The 19,140-nt window shown below is 48.3% G+C and overlaps 1 protein-coding gene across 4 annotated transcripts in view; it reads left to right on the plus strand.

Moving 5' to 3' along the window:
- The first annotated feature begins 5,351 nt into the window (after nucleotides 1–5,351).
- The window catches only part of FAM102A (family with sequence similarity 102 member A), a 35,568-nt gene continuing 21,779 nt past the window's right edge, over nucleotides 5,352–19,140 (plus strand). The window contains exons 1-2 of one of the 4 annotated variants that reach the window (XM_048965775.1): nucleotides 5,352–5,552; nucleotides 6,587–7,223. In XM_048965775.1, coding sequence (XP_048821732.1) covers nucleotides 7,078–7,223 — 146 coding nt within the window. In that variant the 5' untranslated portion in view covers nucleotides 5,352–5,552; nucleotides 6,587–7,077. Of the gene's footprint in view, nucleotides 5,553–5,641; nucleotides 5,908–6,586; nucleotides 7,224–8,961; nucleotides 8,999–19,140 lie in introns of those variants that run through there. The other 3 variants (XM_048965778.1, XM_048965777.1, XM_048965779.1) reach the window with 3 other exon arrangements.

The following is a 19,140-nucleotide window of genomic DNA, read 5'->3' on the forward strand; positions in this document are numbered from 1 at the left end:
TAATTAAAAAAAAATACGTTTTTTGGTAAACAGTCTCTTCCAGTTTATCAGCACGTTCCAGCAGAAGAGTGAGTTTGTGAAAACAAGTTGGCAACACAGAGGACTCAGTCAGAAAAGGTCAAAGAAAGCTGCAAGCAGCCACGTGTGTTGGTTTTTTCCTTGTTCATGAAATTTGTGGCCCTGCAGTTACACAATTGCCTTTTTTCCCTTTTTATTCTTCCCAGTAACATCTTTGCAGCCTTCCCTTGGCCCACTAGTTAGTTCATTGCATCTGACAGATCACCACAGCATGCTAACCTCCCAGCTGCTCCAAACACGCTCCAGTAGCCCAAAATGATGGATGAAACACCAGCCTTGGGATTTAAATTGCTGTGTTCATTTTTGCAGTGACTAAGCACTTAAGCTGTCACTGCTCCTTAGGAGTAAACGCGTTGCCCTCAGAACCACCCATTTTTTCGTGTGTTTTCAGGATAAATATAGATCTTAGTCAAGCCAGTAGCATTCAGGAGCGAGTTCCACGTGCACGTTTTTGTCTCATTAAAAAGATGTAGCAACTTTTTAAATGAGTCGTGTGATTAGGGGCTTGGTCATTGCTCATGACGAGGTCATCAAACTTGGGGAGGAAGAGAGAAAATACGTCACTTACAGTCAAAACCAGGAAGATCAGGTAAACAGGGCACTGACATGCCTGGAACTCGTGCCCAAAGCTGAACAAAAAGCAAGGAATGGCATCTGACAGATGTTTATTTGTACCTGGGGATTTATGATCACCATCCAGAGCTGGAAGGAGCTGCGCAGGGATGTCCTGCCACAGGGCTCCTCAGAGGGGAGAGTGAGTGTGCTTTGTACTTCTTGCTGCTGGAGAAAGAGGAGTTTGGTGGAGCGCTTCTGGTGGGTCAGAAGATACCTCGAGGCTGTGGCTTTGTGCTCGTGGCACCGCTAGGTGCTTCAGGAGCAAAGTCTGGTTGTGAAGCTCAGGCAGTGAGCAGTGCGAGCAGCTGAGGCACAGCTGTCCAGGAGATGGCACTGCACAACGGGGCAAAGCACTGGGATCCTGAGCAGCAGAGCACAGTGCATTGCAGAGACCTGGTGGGATGCTTCCAGAAGTCCTACAGGTCTTTTGTGCCCCGCCTTCTCCTCAGTGCTGGATCATTTCAGGACTGGGAGCCTGGAGAAGAAGAAATTCAACAGGAGAGCAGAGATGCCTGTGCTCACATGCTGCTCCCAGAGCACGCGGTGCTGCTGGGCTCACAGCTCTCACTGCACTGAATTCACTGCAGACACACGGGCAGGCACAAGATGCACATTAATTCCTTCATTATAAGCACTGGGACAGGTTTTAGGATTTTTTACAAGGCCACACATAAATATGTCAGTATCCCACGAGTATCCCATGCTGAAATAGGTGCATCACAGTTCTGGAAGCTGGTCCCCACAGAGGCAGAATGATATCATCTGCATATTCGCCTCAATTACCCTGCCTCCTCCAACATGTTTTTAGTTTGTCGTGCCTGTTTTGGCAAAGTATCCTCTTGTTGCTTTATTGCTTTTTTTTTTTTTTTTTTTGGACATCTGAGAGGCTGTTGCTAACAGATGCTGTCAACAGAAGTCTGGTCTGTTATGAAAATCCAAGCACTTAATATTCTTTGCCTCTCTTGCAAGCACCTGACAAGGAGCTTCACGCAGACATCAGCACAGCTTCCAGGCTGCGCTCTGGGAGTCAGCCCACAGCCCAGCCACCTGCAAACTGGGCTCATGAGCCCCATGTTGTGGAGATCCAGGCACGGGATGAGGCTTCATAAACACAAGCCTCAAGGCAGCATGAGCTCCAGTCTGAGGATTTTGGAAGGGCAAAGCTGTTCCCCTGCCACTGTCAGGCCTCCCAGAAACAAATGGAGAGCCCTGCTGCACATTCCCATGAAATATGGAGCAGATATGGAAAGCAGTAAACACAGAAGAGCCAGGCAGCTGGGCTTTCAGGTCTGGCCACATGCCTTGGGAAAGGAATCCACCGACTCCAGATTCCTATGCTCCCTGTGTCTCTGGATAACAGGATCCCCAGTCCTGGCAGGTCAGAAACACACCAGACAGGTGTGTCCTTTGCAGGTGAACAGCCTGCAAAACAACACAAACCTGGCACAGAAAGTGAAACAGTTCCTGGGTTTATGGTGATAAGTTCACTTAAATATGGAACTAGTGAAAAACACAGATGAAAGCGGAGCTGGCAGCCTGTTATTAAACTGGGAAGAGGCAAGCTTTGAATAACTCCATACTGCAGGAAAATCCTACAGGATGGGGAGCTGGGGTTTCCAGCAGCACATGGGGCTCGTACCAGCACCCAGCCCTGCAGGGTCAGCACTCCCAACCTGCAGTGGGCAAGGCACCGGCCCACAGCTCCCAGCTGCAGTGCATTGCAGGCACTTGGCCATCGCAGCGTGCAGAATGGAGCAGAGCGTTGTGTGATAGGCTTTTTGTTGTTGTTTTTGGGGGTAGGATGGGACGACAGGACCAGGAGCTCATTACAGTTATTATGAGAAGTTACAGATCTAATAGAGGAAAGCCAATTATGTATTTACACTGTTGCAGCAATGGTGTATAATTTGGTTTTCAAACTTTAATCATTTGGCTGCCAGGACAAATGAATTAGTCTGATGATGTTTTCCAGCGGAAGATGCTAATGATGTAGATTACAGGTTCTGATGATTTGCTCGTGTATCTGGAATTCCTCTGGGATAAGAAAGAGAATCTGATGGCTCACCACACACATTTCTCAGGATCCATCTCACTTCACTGCTCTCAGTTCTGTCCCTTCTGAATTCAATTTGCTTCATTTTCTCCCTGCCTGTTTATCTCAGTGCTCTAAGCTGGGAGGGAGAAAGCATGGAAAGCCATCTCTGCTCCTGCTTGCACCTTGGTCCCAAGGCAAGCAGAGCATGCAGATCAGCCCCTCTTCAGTGACAGCAGAGCTGAGGCCCAGCACAAAGCACAGCCCAAACTGATAAATTATCTGAGGCTGATAAGATAATGCCCTGAGACAGCAAAAGTTGAGGAAGTGGTGGCAGCACTGGGGAGAGGAACCAGGAAAGGCTTAGGTCAGGCAGGACACAGGGTAAGGACGTGGCTGAGGTTCACAGAACAGAGGTGAAGGCACTGTGGGGCAAGACTCATGACACAACAAGCACCAGCATAGGAAGAACTGAGCATTTCAGTCTGGGGTAAGCAGATTTAACATCTGTTATCAAGGGACACTGAATAAATGTTTTGGACCTGGATCAGGAAAGAATATAAAGCCAGAGGGTAGGTTGGTGGATGGACAGAGATACAGCATGCCCTGTTCCCTCTGATAGCTCTTGTGTGGGGCTTGGAATGCCTTGGGGACCCCAACATCCCTCCCAGCAGCGAACAACAGAGACATTCAGAGAAGTTCTGCCCCTTTAAAAAATGTGGATTTGTCCATAAACAATTATGCAGTATAAACACAGCAAAACCAACAGGGTGAATTTTGAACTAATAAAGATTTAATCTCTAAGTCATGAGACTGCCTTTGTTAGGAAAATATACGTACCCCTGAGAATTGAACTACGGTTGCTCTATTACACATAGCTCAGCAGCTCACTGGGCATTTTTCCAAATCAGTTTATTTTTAACATCAGATACATTATTCAATTAATTATAAAAACACTGAGGTTTTCAAGAGAGATTTCTGATAAAACTGCAGAGTAAATATGCGTGAGAACAGCAAGGATTACAATCTCTGTAAACTTTAGCATCTGAGGCTGTTGCTATAAACAAGAGCAGTCCTCCGAGGAGGTTATTTATCAGAGTGAATCATATCAGATAACACAAGGCCTCCTCCCACACAGCAAACAGACAGATCATTTGTCCTTTACCTAGTGATGGAAGTGAAAGATCGACATGTCTGTCACTGCTATGCTTAGAGAATGAGATGTGAGGGACCGGCCTGGATTCTTCAGATGCTTCCAGCATTCAGGCATCCCATCTTGGCGAATATTAGCTATTTAAAAGCTGAGCTTTTTCCAATAAATTGAGACACAGAAAGCAAAAAAAACAACCCATTTCCACCAATGTCTTGAGGCCTTGACAACACTGGATATCAACTGAGGGGATGGATGATATCAACTGAGGGGATGGATTCAGGCCCTGCCTTTAAAAGCAGCCTCCACAAAACAAGTGTAGGAACACCAACATCTCCTGCAATGGTTTCAGTATGCCAACACCAGAAATGCTTTCCCAGGCGTAGGTTTGTGTCTGTTTAACCTGGTGAGCAGGAACTCTTAACAGTGTTTGCTCTAATCCAGCCTTTATCTTCCATCCACATGTTGCTGTGTACTTTTCCTAGCCGATTTTCCTTTTAAAGACTCACGCTGTGGTAGAATTATTTGATAGCACTGGTATTGTCTGTATAGATGGCAAAGATTAAAGGGAAGGAATCTGGGCATCAAAGCCTGGCAAAGTGAGGGCTTCCAGGCTCTCATCCAAGCTTTGCCAGACATGCAAAGCAGCGCTGGGAAAAGTCCCTACCGTGAGAGCCTCAGCTTCTCTGCAACACATTCCTTACTTTACAAATAGGCAAATCACGTCAATGATTGCAGACTCCTTCAGGACAAGGAGAGACATTTTGTTCCGCTTGCCCTTAAACAATGGAATCCTACCTAACCAGGGCTCCCAGCCCCAGCACGGGACAGGGCAACAGCACGTAATAACAGGAGGGAACCATGCTGGCAGATGCATTCAGCTGGTTGCCACATCTCACACATGGAAAGTGAGACTCCAGCCACCAGCCGGGCCTTTCCCTCAGAGAGCTGCTTGGGCAGAGAGGCTGGGTGAAGGAGGACAGGCTCCTGGCTGGCAAGCTGCAGTGCTGAGGAGGCCACAGAGCTGACATCTGTCAGAGCTGCCATCTGTCAGAGCTGCCATCACCAAACCTGGAGCCCACAGGGAGGCACAGACACCTCACCTCGCGCCCAGCTCCACGGCAGAGGCCTACCGTCCCGTCAGCGAACCCCACGCACCCCAGAGCCGCCTCAGAGCTGTTTAGCCTGAAGAACAGTCATGGGGCGTACCGACGGGAACGGCAATACTCCACGCTGTCCGAAGCGGCCAAACGGCCACAGCGCACCGCCCTCCCGCTGAGGCGACCCTGAAGCCACCACAGAGCCCCCCGCGTCCCGCCCACTCCCTCAGCCAGGGGGCGGGTCTTACTTGAACCGATAGCCGCCTCCTCCAATCCCCGCCCTCTCTTCCCCGCCCCGATTCAGATAAACCAATCAAAGCCCTGTTCTTCCCGTCCCGCCTCTTAACTGTTGCCAATCAGGCAGCGCGGCTCTCGTCCTCCCCTCCCCCCGTCCCCGGGGAGGAAGGCGGTGGAAGGGGGTTACGTAGCGTCGGCTCGGTATTCTCGAAGACCAGTAGTAGTTTTGCTCTGCCGTAAGGCTGCCTGCGGCGTTGGCGTAACGGGCGCAGTTGGCGTAGCGCTAGCAGAGGCGGCCGTGGCGGGGAGCAGCGGCGGCCGTGCGAGGAGAGGGCAGGAGGTGCGAGCCGGGCCCGGCGGGCAGGGAGCGGGCCGAGAGGCCGGGGAGAGAGCCGGGAGGCCGGCCGAGATCCTCCCGCGGGTCATCCCGTGGGGCAGGGGGCCGTGAGCGGGGCTGAGAGCTGGCCCGGGGGTGCCGGAGGCGGGCTGCGAGCTCGGGGCAGCCGAGTGTGCGGGTCCGGAGGCGGGCTGAGGCCTGGGGAGCTGAGCGAGGGCTGGGAGCGGGCCGAGAGCCGGGGCGCACGGCGGGACCTGCGGCACGGCTGAGCTCTGTGTCCTCACAAGGCGGCGGAGCGAGGCTTCAGCCGCGCATCCCTGCGGGCAGCGGGAGCGCCGGTGTGCAGCTCTCGGCATCGGTGAGGATCGTTGGCTGCTCGGCGTTTATGGCCTCGTTGCTTTTTTGATGCTGATAAGCCTCGATGGCTTGGCTGTTGCATCAAGGTGGAGCGAAACCGCTGTCTGGCCCCCAAACGGAGCTGTTGGGGCACTTGTTGGTGCGGACCTGATGCTGGGGGAAAGAGCACTGCTCAGCGAGTCTGGCGGATGGTCATTGGATGACCTGGTTTGGTTGCTGTGCTGTGTAATCTGGATCAGACTGCTTTTTCTTTTTTCTTTTTTCTTCTTTTTTTTTCTTTTTTCCTCCTCTGCCGGTTTCTCTGTTTATGAGATACAGGTGCTAACGCTTAGGGCTGGTTGGAAAACCAGAAAAGAAACAGTCTTTGCATTTCCTGAGACTGAGTTACGTGTGCTGGTTGGAGCTATGTGGGCTGTGAACTGCTTCAGATGATGACGGGTGAAAATAGAACAGATTTTTATTAGCTGCTTTGCAAAGCAGGAGTTACGAGGGGCATGACAGCAGTGAAGCTTGCCGTAGGCAAACTGGGGAAAGAGGATATTGGGACCAGGCTAATTGGGGCCATACCTCGTAAGATTGGTATGAGTGTGTGCTGAATATTACCCATCCAAACAGGTTTTTAGAGGAGGAGGAGGAGCCCAGGACTGCCTGGGACTAATTTACTCATTTCCCTCCCAAAGGCTGACCTGAAGACCTGTACCAAGGAGTAGCACAGGAAGAGGGGAGAGAACCTGGAAGCATTCTGTATGTGCTGCGCACAGACTTAAGGCTTCTTCAGAAACTCGTGATGACTTCCCACAAGAGATGCCTGCTGGAAGGGTTCTGCTGAAGTCAGGGCACTGCAGCCTCTAACTGGAACAGCTCCTGCTGGTCTGGAGCTGAGACTTACTTATCTCCCTTCCTTTTCCCTTGGAGATGTTGCAGAGATTTAATCTGACCTCTTTCTCCTCACCTGAAGCCTGCCGTGGCAATGATCCTGCAGCCAGATCTGACCACCAAAGAGAAGAAGATTGTGCATTTGAGGCTGGGCCGTCGTTGTAACTGAACTGGAATTCACTCCCCGCTTACGCTCCAGGAACAAGCGCTGTTCCTCTGCTTGTCTGTGTGTGTTTTGAGCCACTCCTCCCTCATCTTGTTTGGAGTTCTTGGGCTTTCCACGCTGAATTTGCCCATGGCTTTCCTGATGAAGAAGAAGAAATTCAAATTTCAGACAAGTTTTACTCTAGAAGAGCTGACTGCTGTCCCTTTTGTGAATGGGGTTCTGTTCTGCAAAATCAGGCTGTTGGATGGAGGAGACTTCGCTAGCTTATCTACCAGGTAAGGAGCTGCTTGCAGATTTGCTTCCTGGATGTTCTTTTTCTCCTGATTATTCTTCACTCTACTGCTCTGGCATATGGCTACCACTTGCCTGTCCTTTGATATGTTTTCACTAGTTCTGCCTTTGGGCCCCATGTGCCGTATCATTTTCCAGAGGCAGGGAGAGCTACGCCTGGAGATCGTTGGCTGATAGAGCTGCACTGTGATCTTCAGAGACACAGGGAGGGAAGGAGCAGGAGGTCTCACACTTGGAGATGCCCACATAATTTATTTTTGCCCTCCTTGCCCAAGTTTTCATGTGCTGTTCTGGATGTTGTGCTGTACTGCTTTTGTGCAGCACTTGAAAATTAACTCTGTAGAAAGCTGTGTCTATAAAAGCAACTCAGCCCTCCCCAGCTTTGCTCTGTTTTGAAGTTACTGTTCTTGATAAGAGTGGAAGTAGCTTGCTTTGCATTGCAAATTGCTGTGCAAGGGAAAACTGCTGCCTGCAGTCAAAGTTGTTGGTGCTAAAGATACAGTTTATCTCCTTGAACAAATAGCCTTGGATCTTCCAATTTATAGCTGCAGTATTTTCTTCGTAACGATTTATCATATTGGGATCCTTCTGCTACATATTTTATGAGGTTTTTCTGTCCTCGTGTATGGGTGTTTCTCAGGCTCCTTCAGGCAGACCTGTCCCCACTCCTGCTACTAATTGCTAATAAAAACTCGCTTTGTTTCCAGCTATGCACATAGATTATCACCAGCAGTATGCAAATGCAAATTCCATAGCAGCCTGGACTTGCTTTCTTTCTGCCCCAATATGTGAAGGAAGCCTTCCATGGCATTCAAACTTGTTTTTTAACTTTCCTGTGTAACTACTCGACTTTAAAGGTACAGTGTGTGCTTTTGCTTGCTGGTAACTGTTTCATACCAGAACTAAAGCCTGGTTTGGTCTGGTTTTCCTCTCTGTGGTGCAGTGCATTGTGCTTTCCCTTTACTGGGAGAGATTTTATTGGGCAAGTGTGAAACATTTCTGTCTTGGAAACAGAAATGATAGGGCAATGTTCAAAGCTTGTTTCTTTTTCCAGAGGCATGTTGCAACCTCATCTGAGGTGTATAGGAACTGTGGGCATGGAACACATGCAAAAATGGACTGTGAATTAATTTCTCTTTTGAAGAATATCTATCAAAAGAGCTTTTCCTTACAGCGTACTCTCTTGAGGCTACATCCTTGTGTTTGGTGGAAGCAGCTTATCTGAGGAATTCAAACACTATATGAACTTAGAAAGAAGTTAACCCCTCTGCGTCCTGGAGCCATAATAAGCTGAATTAAATGGAGGGTGGCTCAGGAAAAGCCTGCAGCAGGAATGTCAATCTCCATCTCCTTGTTGTCCTTGAAAGCAGCTCCTAGGAGCGCTGCTGGTGGCTGCTGACACTGCCAGCCGCCCAGGCCGTGTCTGGTTGCTTTCAGAGCTGGCTGGGGTTCAGCAGTTCTCAGTGCGCAGTGTGTTGCAGATTGCAGATGTGTTCCAGCAACAAACTCATCTGTAATTCAAACCAAACACATCCAACGCACTCAATGGCTTATAAACGAGCAAAGGGGAAGTCGGCTGGTAGGTTTGCTGCCTTTCCCCCTGACCTGGCTGTAGTCTAACTGCAAGCACATGGAAACCTGTTCCTGCTGGGAAAGTTATGGGTCTCAATGGTATTGAGTCATTTGACCTTTTTCAAATATTTTCCCCTGTTGCATTTACAGAAACTTCATGAATTTCCAGAAGCGGTGAGGAAAAGAGGTACTGCATGGAAAGGCTTCCAGATCCTGCCATGGTTCTGCTCTGTGCTCCTTTAGTCATTTTCCATGATCTCTTTGAAATTCCGTGGACCTGGAGAAGTACAGGGAAGCTGGTGCTATATCTATGTTGTATGAAAAGCTTGTGCACTTAGTTAGGGATTGTGATCATTTTTCTTAAATCAGCCACGTCAAAAAATGATTGATTTGGGGTTGAAAGGTCTTTTGGGTCATCTTAGGATGAACAGCTTACGCAGGAAGTTTCAGTGTTTGCTCTGCAATCGGTTTGGACCTTTTCTTTGGTCTGTGGCAATGAGAAAGTATGCAGCTGTGCTCAAAGTACTCTTGCTGTCCATGTGTTTTCAGAGACTTGATCTAGCCAAGGTGCCCCATGTAACCCTGCAAGTGGAGCAGGGAGAAGTAGGTACAGGGCGTGCTGAATCAGATTTTCCTTTTTTCTTCCATTAAGTGGTTTACAATGTGAGAAGATAAAAGTTCTCCAGAGACTGTGGTGAGGGTGGGGATGTGGTATTCCCAGTTTGCTGCTGAGCGGCGCTGCGTTACTCTCACCTGTGGGCAGAAGCGGGTGGCTGTGTTGGCCTGACCCTGTCCCAAGTCCACTGGGGCCTGGCTTGTAGGTATGTATTACAGAGTCACACCTTTCAGCATGAGTCTGGAGGGGCTTTGGGGGCAGTGGGGCAGATAAAAGCAGAAGCCCCTACGCCTCCTGTCATGGGTTAGGGGCCAAGCAATCCCACTGAGAGGGGAACCTGCCTGGAGTGCAGCATGAATTAAGATGGTTAGGAATTCAGGGCACTCTGGAAGAGGACCAAGTCCTGTCACCACATTGACTTGAGGATCTGTGTCTTGTTTTGTTGTTTGTTTGGCTTTTTTCCTTGCATACAGGTGTCCCTTTTCCATGCATGCAGTGTTAACACCTCACTTTAGGCTGTGAATATTTTAGTGGCTAAACCTGCAGCTATAAATTTCCTTTCCCCTCCTCTGTTTGTAAAATCTTCTCCTTATGCTTTAGCAGGGCTTCTGAGGATAAGAGCAGTTTCAGTAACAGGGCTCTACTTAACAAACATCTGTCATCCCTGGGTTTATCCCTCTCCTTTAGAAGCTGGTCTTCTGAAAGCACATCTGAGCCAGGTGTGGGCCAGACAGATCCTGTATTTCCCCACTGAGCAGTACCCGTGTGTGCCTTGAATATTATTAATCCAGATACTAAAATAGCACAACCACCAGTGAATTCACTTGCCTCCCAAGTAGCTTTAAAAATAGCAGGCGTGGAGCAGCGGGGATGTATTCATGGCAACCGTTTTTGTGGAGCAGATGGGCTGCTGCGTTTTGCACCGGTGTGAAGCTTTGTGTTGTGTGCGTCTTTATTCCTGGATAAATGACATAACAGCCTCATCTGGGCTCTGTGCATCTGTGCAGGTGCCGGCTCTGCTGGGCAAGAGAGCCTTTCCATGCAGCTGGAAGCAGGGACATCCAAACAGGGCAGAAAGCTGCAGCTCGTGCAGTTACGTCGTTGGGTATTACTGGGGAAGACTTGATTAAATCCCCCCTCGTGTTCTGCCCCCCCGCCTACAATGTCAGTTAATGCTGAGTGGCAGCCAGATGCTCTTTACCTCTGTGCTGATGACTCCTGTCTGCATGTTGGCAGAGAGCAGAGCTGGTGTGTGATGTAAGGGAAGTGGAAAGCCAGGTGTTATCCATGCACTCATAACACCTCATCCTACATTGTTCTGTTAGTTTGCCAGCAGTTTAGCTCTGGTATTTCTGGATGTGAAGGAAGGAATTGTTCTCTGAAAACCCCTGGCTTACTCTAACGGGAAGACTGTTTTGCAAGAGCTTAACGACATTACAGGCATTTCCCACCTTCCACCTTGTCTTCTGAAGGCAAGAAGTGCTACCTACCAAGCCAACCCGTGGTTCCATTCCCCTCCAGCTGTATTTCCATAGAGAACATACTTTCTCAAGCATGTGTAGTGCTTCAGCTTGGTTTTCTGATCTTGGCACTCCTGCAGCAACTGGAGAATAGAGTTTTTCTGCAGCCCAACAGCTGTTTGTATGCAGGCTGGAGTGGAGCAGTGGTGATGTGGGAAGAGTTGACCTTGCTGGGGTGGTCTGGCCTTTGTGCCATAGCCTGAACCAAGAATGTTCTTGCTCTTGCAATTTCTAATTAACAGTGAAATCCACTTCCTGCACTGTGTGCGTGTGGAAAGCTGCATGCAGAATGCCAAAGGAAATACTGATACTGGGGGAGGCTCCTCACACCCGTGGTTCCATGTGGATTAAGGTCTGTGGTGCTGTCTCTGCTGTCCTTGTGTGGACACAGATCTAAAGCTGCTTGCTTCCCTCCTGTGATCCGAAGCCTCATTGTGTCATACTCATAGGGGCAACTTTGTTTCTGTAGGACGTAAATAGAGGGGGAGAGGCGCTGCCCTGCTGGTAGGTGATTCCAATGCTTTTGTTAGGGGAGATTCAAGTTTCACCACCCCATAAATGCAACGGTCTCTGTGATGCAAGTCAAAAATCAACTAATTCACTGCCTGTGCCTAAATTGCCATTATATCTGTCTCCTCCTGACCAGAAAAGCATTTTTTGGCTCATCAGAGACCAAAGGATGGATTCGGACCAGCTGAGATTTAAATCTTCCATACTGTGTCCTTTAAAGCAAAGGGTAGGTAGTGAAATTGTCTCTTCAGAGCTAGCCTCTTCAAGAGGGGAAGACAGCTATCTGCCGTGAGAAGAGAAGGCTGCTGTGTGCACCTTGCCTCCACTGGGGTTGCTGTGGTGTAGTGAAGAACTTGGTGGTGGCTCTGAATGGCTCTCCCACTTCCATATTTAGTACAACGTGTGCTTGGCTTTGTCCTCTGCTGCAGCGTGTGGTGTGAAAACAGTTTAACAGCGTTCTTGTTGCACATGTCTATAAATGCCAGTCTTCCCTGTGTATAAATATATTCCAAATATATGGACTGAAAGAGTAACTTTCAGTGCTGCAGAGCAGCTTCTTTGTATTGCACATGCTAACCTCCTGCTGTGTTGGCTGCAGCCTCAGGAATGGACTGGGAGTGTTATTGGAAGAGGCATCTGAATGCAGCCTCTAGAAACACTCTGCAGTTAAACACAGCCTGATTCAAGGCTGTAATAAGGCACAGTACCTGCCCTGCTTGCATTCTGGAACAAAACAGGAGAAACTACACAGCAAAGGTGAGAAAAAGGGTTTTCATTACAGCAATATGGCAAAATGTTGGTGAGCGCTGTGAGAACAGCAGCAGCTGTTGAGGTTTAACCTCAGCTTAGTTGAGGTATTAGAAAAAGTGCAGAAGTGATAAAGCAGTGTAAGGCTGGTCACCAGGACGACCTCTGGTAGGCTGCTGCACCTGCAGGACCAGGCAGCAGGGCCCTGCAATGCAGGGAGCTTTGCACCAGCCTTGCCCCTTCCCATTGCAGATCACCAGCTGGAGCCTGGTGTGAGATGAACAGAGTTCTGTTCAAACTTCCCTGCCCTGGAGGCTGTATCCTGCTGGGTCAGAGCTGTCCCTGTCCGTGCTCTAGTTGGCACTCCTGTTTTTACGTAGGAGCTGCTTTACTGACCAGCAGCTGAAACCTAAAACTCCAAGTGATACTTTGTGTGCACAGCGTCAGTAAGTGCTCACATACAGTCTGCTTTTGAGCTTCCCCCATAGAGCTGACTCTGAGCTGGCAGTGCTTTGACACTCTTAGCAGCAGCCTTATCTGTGTGACTTAAACAGTGCTTGGCTCAAAAAATTACTCACTGGGAAGTGTGTTCTGCTTTGAGACTGGGGCCCTGTGGCCTGCCTGCTTTACAGAACAGCACTGCTATCAGCCCTGGCTGAGGACACAGAGGGAGGAGAGGGTGCCCCAGCTGTCTTTTAAAGACCTGTATTTGTTTCTGAACTATGGGGGAAACCTCAATGGCTTCCAGGCTGTTTATTCTTTGTGCTCTGTAGCTGCCACCAGTGTTGACTTGAGCTTTGAAGCTGTATTTCTGAGGAATTCATGCATGCCTCCAGGAGCCTGTGGTCTCACTGCACAGTTGTTAGTACCTTAATAGGCCATAAGTTGCCAATAGCAAGTTGCTATTCTGGTACCAGTTTCAAGATGAATGAGATAGGTATGGAGCTATTCTTAGTGTCATTGCAGGAAGGTACACCTGCTGGTGGGAGAGATTTCCAGCTTCTCCCTCAGATCACAAACGTCTTTTGCTTGCCACACGATGGAATAGCACAGTGAGCTCCTGCAGCGTCACAAGCTTGACTCTGTAAGTTCTTGCTCTGTGCAGAGACAGACGGATGTGGCTCTGTGCGTGGCCTCCTTTCTCAAACAGGATGTATTCTGCATCCTTTGTGAGCTGCCAGCTCTGCCCGCTCAGAGCTGGGGGTGCAGTTGCCTCCAAGACGGGTCACGCATTGGTTTCTAGCTGTTCCTCACGTAATGAAGCACCAGCCTTTAGGAGTGTCCCAGATCAATATTTTGATCTCCTTTCTCCTTTGTACCAACCTGTGACCTCCTATCAGCAGTGAAGGTGATCTGTGTTACCCCACCCTGTGCCGGCTGCTCCACCTGCAGGATGGGAGGCTTTTTATTTCTGCAGGTTGTTCACATTATGCCTTTGTGTGCTTGTTGGGAGGCATGGCACACGTCACTACCTCTCCTGCCTCTGTGTCATGATCTCTGGTACCACACACTGGGGCTCAGTATCTCAGTTTAGTGCCTGGCTTTGAAAGGCACTTCCTACTGGCCAAACAGTTGGGCCTGTGTTTGCTGGCTAAACAGCCCTGTTGTTTGGTGTGTTTCCAATCTGAAGAGCAAGAGAGGGCATTGTTCTGTGGGATTTGAATTTGCTGCTCTTCATGAATGTCATTTTCATGTGCTTTGTAGGAGTCTCCTGCATTATTCAAATGATAAAATTGAGATGAGGAAAAGATACAAAGGAAATGGGATGGGGCTGTGGGGGCAAGGAGGAATATGAAGAGGATGTGCATGGAGGCCAAAGCATGGGGGGAGGCAAATGTTGAAGAGACAGGATATTCCAGATAAGCCAGAACATACACAGCCTGGATAACGGATGCTTTCCATGCGGACAGAAAGTAGCTGAGATGGCAAAAGAGCAGGATTGTGCCTTTCCTTCAGCTGCATTTATTGTGTGTTGCTGATGAGGGGAGGCCTTGTTGTAGGTCGCATGCTGTTGTGGGAGATGGGGCTGGAGCTAAAAATACTTCCATGTAAGTATTCTAAATAAGAAATGAATGCTGTTTGTTGAGCCTGAAAGTGCTGGAGCTCACGTGGGAGGAAGGAAGACAGCATGTGGATTTGCTGTGCTGGAAGGACTGGAAAGCTGTGGTGTTAATTTGCAATGCATCTTCAGAGACCGACAGAAACCAGCACCCTGCGTGTGGTTGGTAACCAACCCTGACATGTGCTCTCTAAAATAAAAAATAAAAACCATAATAAAAAAAGGAAATAAAACCACAAAGCTGAAATGAGGCTTTTTGGAGATTACTGCTTCCTAGAGCTGTGTGTTTGCCAAAGCGAGGCACGTCCCTTCTCTGCCATGCAGTGTGCAGAATGGAGGAGATGAAATCTGAGGGTTTGGTTGGCACCTTCCAAAAACTATCAGGCACTGTGCTCCAGACTGGCTTTGCAATGGCAAAGCAGAACAAGGAGCCCAGAGGGGAAAGTCTGTAGATGGGATGTGGCCTCAGGGTTTCAGCTGGGGACAGTTACCTCCATTTTGCTTTCAGAATAAAACTTTGTTTGAAATGACTGCAAGGTGTTTCACTAATGGCTGTTGGGTTAATGATCAACAGAGGCTGCTGCCTGTGCCTGCTGTTGCTTGCAGGATGCATCAGCACAAAGCCCACCATCATCAGCGCTGCAGCTGGAGCTCTTGTCCTTAGAAAGCACAGATTGGGGTGAGAGTGCTGCAAGATGGGGAGGCCAGAATGGCTACTGCCCAGGGGTTCTAACTGTGCTGTTCTGTCCAATCGCTCACATCTCCAGACTCTAAGGGGTGATATTGCTCATCAAAGTGAGGGGATTGATGGCCAGGAGAGGGGAAAGGAAAAGCTCGCCTGGGAAACTTGGAATCCTCCCCCCCCTTAAAATCTGACTCTGTCAGGCTTTATCTGCACTTAACACATCCAGCCTCACCTTTGCTGTCTCTTAACAGGGTTTGCAGTGGATCCTGGCAAGGATTCCAGCTTGGCTGTTTTTCTTTCTCTGTGCTTTTTTTGTTTCTCTTGCTAGTTCCCATTCTTCATGTTACCATGTAGGTATGTTGCTGACTGCGAGGGGCTAATCTAGGATATTTATAATCGAGCAATCTTTTCAGGTCTCTTATTGCTCCATTGCTCTGGAACGAAGCAGTAGTTGTAGACTTGTTGTTCCAGGGCAGCCCAGCTCATGTCCTGCTTCCAGAGTAAGCAATAAGGGCTGTTTCAGAGGCAGGCTGCCTGCCCATATTACAGGTGATTATGCAGTAGCCTGTCTGGAGGAAAGCTCTTTTCCTGACTTCTGTCAGGGGCCTGTTATGTTTTATTTCATACTTCAGTAATACCAGGCAATTGTATCTGCATAAATGTTGAATTCCTTTCAAGTACAGCCTTGCTCATCTTTTGTCTTCAAGTAGCCCTCAGTGCTCATTGCCACAAGGAAATGCTGTGCTGTGGAGGAGTGTATTTCCTATTTTTTTGTTTGCTGCCTTCCTGCTTTGCTGAATACCTTATAGCCTCTGTATTAGGGCTGGCTGATCATGATCTGCTTGGGCACTGTTCTCTTTAAGGTTGGTTTCTGATGTAGGTTTACAGCAATGGCTTTTCCTGCATTCCATCCAAGCGTGACTGTTCTTTCAAAACAAATCTGCATGTTGTCTTCCCTCCAGAAGTGATTCATGCTCATCTCCAATGATTGTTCTCACTAGTGGGAAATCAAGGATGTGCATCTGAATGCAGCCGATGGTGTGAGCCGCAGGGGAGGTAAATGTGCTGTGATCCTCCCAGCCCCACTCCTGGCAGCCAGGCAGCAGGAGCCCATTCTAATGCTTCCCAGTGGCATAACCAGCGCAAACTGCTGTCACAAAGCAAAGCGTTTTCCTGCCTTCTGCTCCTACCCAAGATGTAATTTACGTAATTACCTCTCTTTGGTTGGGATGCAGTCAGTGGGGTGCTACTTACGTCACCAGGTATTGGGCTTTCTGACATTAGAATCACATTATCTGGAGCTGTGGATCTAGAGAAACAAAAGCTGCCAGCTGCATGTGTGTCCCTGCTTCTCTCCTCTCATGCTGGCTGTTGCTCCTCTGACTTCATTACTTAGTGTAAAACTGACAGAAAATCTAACCAAAAGGCAGGTAGTCATTTTCTGCCAGCTTTGCGTATTGAAGCAGCACGATGGTGGTCTGACTCTCCAGGGTCAAGGTGAGAGGGAGAGGTAGGAAGGAGGAAGGCAATATCAAGAATCCCAGCCTGTTGCTACTTGGATGATGAGCCAGGGCTGCAGCAGGCTCTGCTCAGCAGCCATCTGTAATTTGCAGCCTTCTACTGAGTGCCTTTCTGCAGGTTAACAGCAATATTGATATTGATAGGTATGTGAGTTCAGAGAGAACGCGTTTGTACCTCGTCCTTAAAACCAGTGACCTGGTTTGTAATGCTGAATAATGCCTTTATAAACAAGCCATCATAAAACATTGCTATTCATGGTGGGATGAAAAAGCTGGTCTTAATATATAAAGGGACTTCTATTGGTTTTCACTAAATGTGCAGCATAGGAGTGACTCAGAAAAACGTGTCTGGGCACAGGAGGGTGTTCCCTCTTAGGTAACTGATCCTACTTTTAGCACTGGGGTTGACTTCAGGCAGCTTCTTTAGTGAAGAGCTCTTCAGCATACCTGAGCCTAGTTGCAGTGATGTTACATCACACGGTGCTAATGAAATTATCCCAGAAATGAACTTGGCCTCCTGTGCAGGTTAATTTACACTATAAAGACTTCCCTAGTACAACTATGTTGGCAAACACTCTTGGTTGAAAGGTGCTGATATTAGCCAAAAATGTCACTTCACTATTCTGGCTTTGTTATGTGCTACAAATCTGCCTTGGAGGCAAAGAGATTCATCTCAGTACATGTCACTGCATCAGGAACTTTGTTCCTAGTCTTGTGTTCATTCTGTTCAGCATCCTCATTTTCCAGACTTACTGCCCCAGCAGAGTCCTGGAATATTGGGTTGAGCCATGTCTTGATTTTTCATCTTAGTGTGCTTATGAGTTTTTTGCTGTTCTTTTGAAGGATAGCTTTTTTCCTTAAAAGAGCATCATGTTTGCAAGTGGAGCATGGAGTTGTAGCCATCTCTTGTACCGTGCACAGTAAAGGCACTTTCAGTTTTCCTTGCTGAGTTTTATGTTGCTGTCTGTCTTTGCTGGGAGTTTAAATTTAGGCAGCAAAAGGCAAGTCTGGAATGTCTCAGAATGACAGCTAACACTTAGGGGATGGAGAAAGTTTATAAATATATCAGCAGTAGATAATCAGTGAATCTTCATTTCGTATCTACAGTCTGCCACAAGCAAAAAGACTTTCCAAGCCGCAGTGTTACTGAAACTCTCTCTGAGATGGGGTGAATTAATCGACCTTTGCTTTATAAGCATCTGTACAGAACGGATCCAGGGTTTTCTCTGAAGCTTTGGTTCCTTTATCTGTCAGAACTGCAAGGGAAATTACAGTTGTAATTTGTCCAAAGGGCAAAATGGGTGCTGGGAGGGTCGGGAGGCTTTCTTTTTTCTTCTGATCTTCGTTTGGTGTTCTTACTGCATGGTGCACTTAGTGATCCTGAGCCTGCTCCCTCTGTGCCAACGTCCCCCCAGTGCCATGGAGCTTCCAGCTTGGGTTGCTCAGCCCCTGTAGCCCTCTGACTTGGCTGGGATCGCAGGTGGGAGCTCAGAAGCAGTTCTCAGCTGGGCTGTTCCCTTCTCGCTTCACACAGAGCGCGCTGCAGTTGTGCAGTGGCTTTAGTTGGGAAAACTCAGATCTGAAAGATGTTTTAGCCCAGAGTCAGGCAGAGTCTTCAGAGCGTGCTGGATGTGAGCTGCAAAGCAGCCCAGACTGCTGCAGCACTGAGCGGTGGTGGCTCATCACAGAGCTGTCAGTGAGTGTCACAGCTCGTGGCTGAGCTGGGCAGACCAAGGGAAACCAGCATCGCTGACCCGTTCTGGCTTTTTCTGCCATTGAAATACTTGTGAACTTGCCTGCAAGAAGAAAGCATGGCAGTCTGGCATGTGATGCTTCCTTGGCTGATCCAGCTCCAATGCAGCCTGTCAGAACAATAGAAGTAGGAGTTGGGGTGGTGACTCAGTGCATGATCAGAGCTCAAAAAAAGCAAAAGCATCTTTTGGTGTTCGATACACACATTATTACAGACTCGTATTTCAGTAACTGAGTCATCCATCCAGTTATTCCTTTCTTTACACTTAACTTGGTCCTTTGCTTGTGATGTGTTTGCTCCTGGCACGCACCCCTGGCCTCTGCCCAGAGAGAACTTGTGCTGTGGAGATGTGGCAAGAAGTCCTCGGATGTCCTGCTCCGGGTTGGTCTGTCAGCAGCACAGTCTGCAACAGAAGAGATGTATTGCATGATATTTACCATTACAGGCCCTTCTCGTCCTTGTTTTCCTGATGTCCAGCTTCTCTGCTTCAAGATGACAAAATATATGAAGACCTCAAAGCAGGGTGGCTGTGCTGTGCGTGTGTCTGTCCTTTGCTGCTCTGTAGCTGAGCCTGTTAGAATATTTCTTCTTGCCTTCTCCATGCTCCACCCTTACTTGCCCTTCCAAAAGTCATCAGACTTGTTCTATAGCTTAAGTCTTACAGGTTCATTGTCCTGTGATTTTCTTCTCATTTGGCACAATTTTTATTTTGTTATGCAACTTGTGCAGTTGTGCTATTTTTTCATCACTTCTATTTTTCTACTAATATCTCTTTTACATCCCCTGTGTTCAGAGGAGAGGTCTGGGTGCATGGAATCTGAGCGTAACTGACTGCCTTCCAAAGAAGCTGTTAACGTACAACCAGGAATGCTGATGCTGGAGGGTTTTCTCCTGTGATTGACTGCTCCCCTGATCTCCA

This window comes from Lagopus muta, chromosome 19 (genome assembly GCF_023343835.1).
Source record: "Lagopus muta isolate bLagMut1 chromosome 19, bLagMut1 primary, whole genome shotgun sequence".
Lineage (NCBI taxonomy): Eukaryota > Metazoa > Chordata > Aves > Galliformes > Phasianidae > Lagopus > Lagopus muta.